This window comes from Galeopterus variegatus, unplaced genomic scaffold (genome assembly GCF_000696425.1).
Source record: "Galeopterus variegatus unplaced genomic scaffold, G_variegatus-3.0.2 Scaffold9008, whole genome shotgun sequence".
NCBI lineage: Eukaryota > Metazoa > Chordata > Mammalia > Dermoptera > Cynocephalidae > Galeopterus > Galeopterus variegatus.
In genome coordinates this window covers 30,149-31,017 of record NW_007735119.1, presented here as the reverse complement: position 1 = coordinate 31,017, position 869 = coordinate 30,149, and the positions used below count along the sequence as shown (strand labels likewise).

Below are 869 nucleotides of genomic sequence, written 5' to 3'. Positions count from 1 at the left end.
TTGAATGATGACGAATTAACACGAGCGGGATTGAGCCTGACAATCTCTGTTTTCCATTTTCCTGGTACATCTTTCCTCTACCTGTTATCTGAACCACAAGCAGCTCTGTGGGGTGTTATGTGATAAAGGGGAGAAAGGGAGAGGCACTGGAAGGGAAAAAGAGGTTTCTTTCCTGCAGAGCCTTTCCTAACCTCTCCTGTGCTGGTGGCCCCGTGACTAGATGGGAGGGGTTCTGTGGCCACACTAAGTGTCTCCGCAGTCTGGAACCTGAGGGACGAGGGTTGAGCAGAGCCCACTCAGGGGAGCGCCGTCTTTGTGGAGGCCCAGCCTCTCTCTAGATCTTCTCTTCCTGCAGGTGGAAAGTCACATCCCTTGGCCCCTGCTCAGCCAGCTGTGGCCTTGGCACTGCTAGACGCTTGGTGGCCTGCGTGCAACTCGACCGAGGCCGGGATGCTGAGGTGGACGAGGCAGCCTGTGCAGCTTTGGTGCGGCCACAGGCCAGTGTTCCCTGCCTCATGTCTGACTGCACCTTCCGGTGGCATGTCAGCACCTGGACAGAGGTGACATGGCAGCTGGGGCTGGGGGATCCTGGGGGCTGATCCACTGTGGTCCTGTGAAAGTGGGGGAGAGCTAGATTTGGGGGGAGAGGGTTACTAGGGACAGAAGACACAGCAAAGCCTAGAGACCTGAGGGCAGCTGTGCTTTAGGAGGCCCAGAGGCCTGGAGATGCTGTGGGGTGAAAGGCAGACAACTCAACTCCCCACGGTAAGCAAATGCCATCCCATGCCAAGTACCTGGCAAGGCCTCGGAAGAAAGGGGTGGATAGGGCTCCATCTCTCACTGGAGGAGTTCACAGTGTGGGGGCACGA

General features: G+C 57.3%; 1 protein-coding gene across 1 annotated transcript in view; it reads left to right on the top strand.

The window, feature by feature from the left end:
• ADAMTS13 (ADAM metallopeptidase with thrombospondin type 1 motif, 13) overlaps nt 1-869 on the top strand; it is a 36,080-nt gene that overhangs the window by 28,209 nt on the left and 7,002 nt on the right. Inside the window, exon 25 of the mRNA XM_008593336.1 lies at nt 356-560. Within this exon, the coding sequence (XP_008591558.1) occupies nt 356-560 (205 nt within the window). The remainder of the gene's footprint in view (nt 1-355; nt 561-869) is intronic.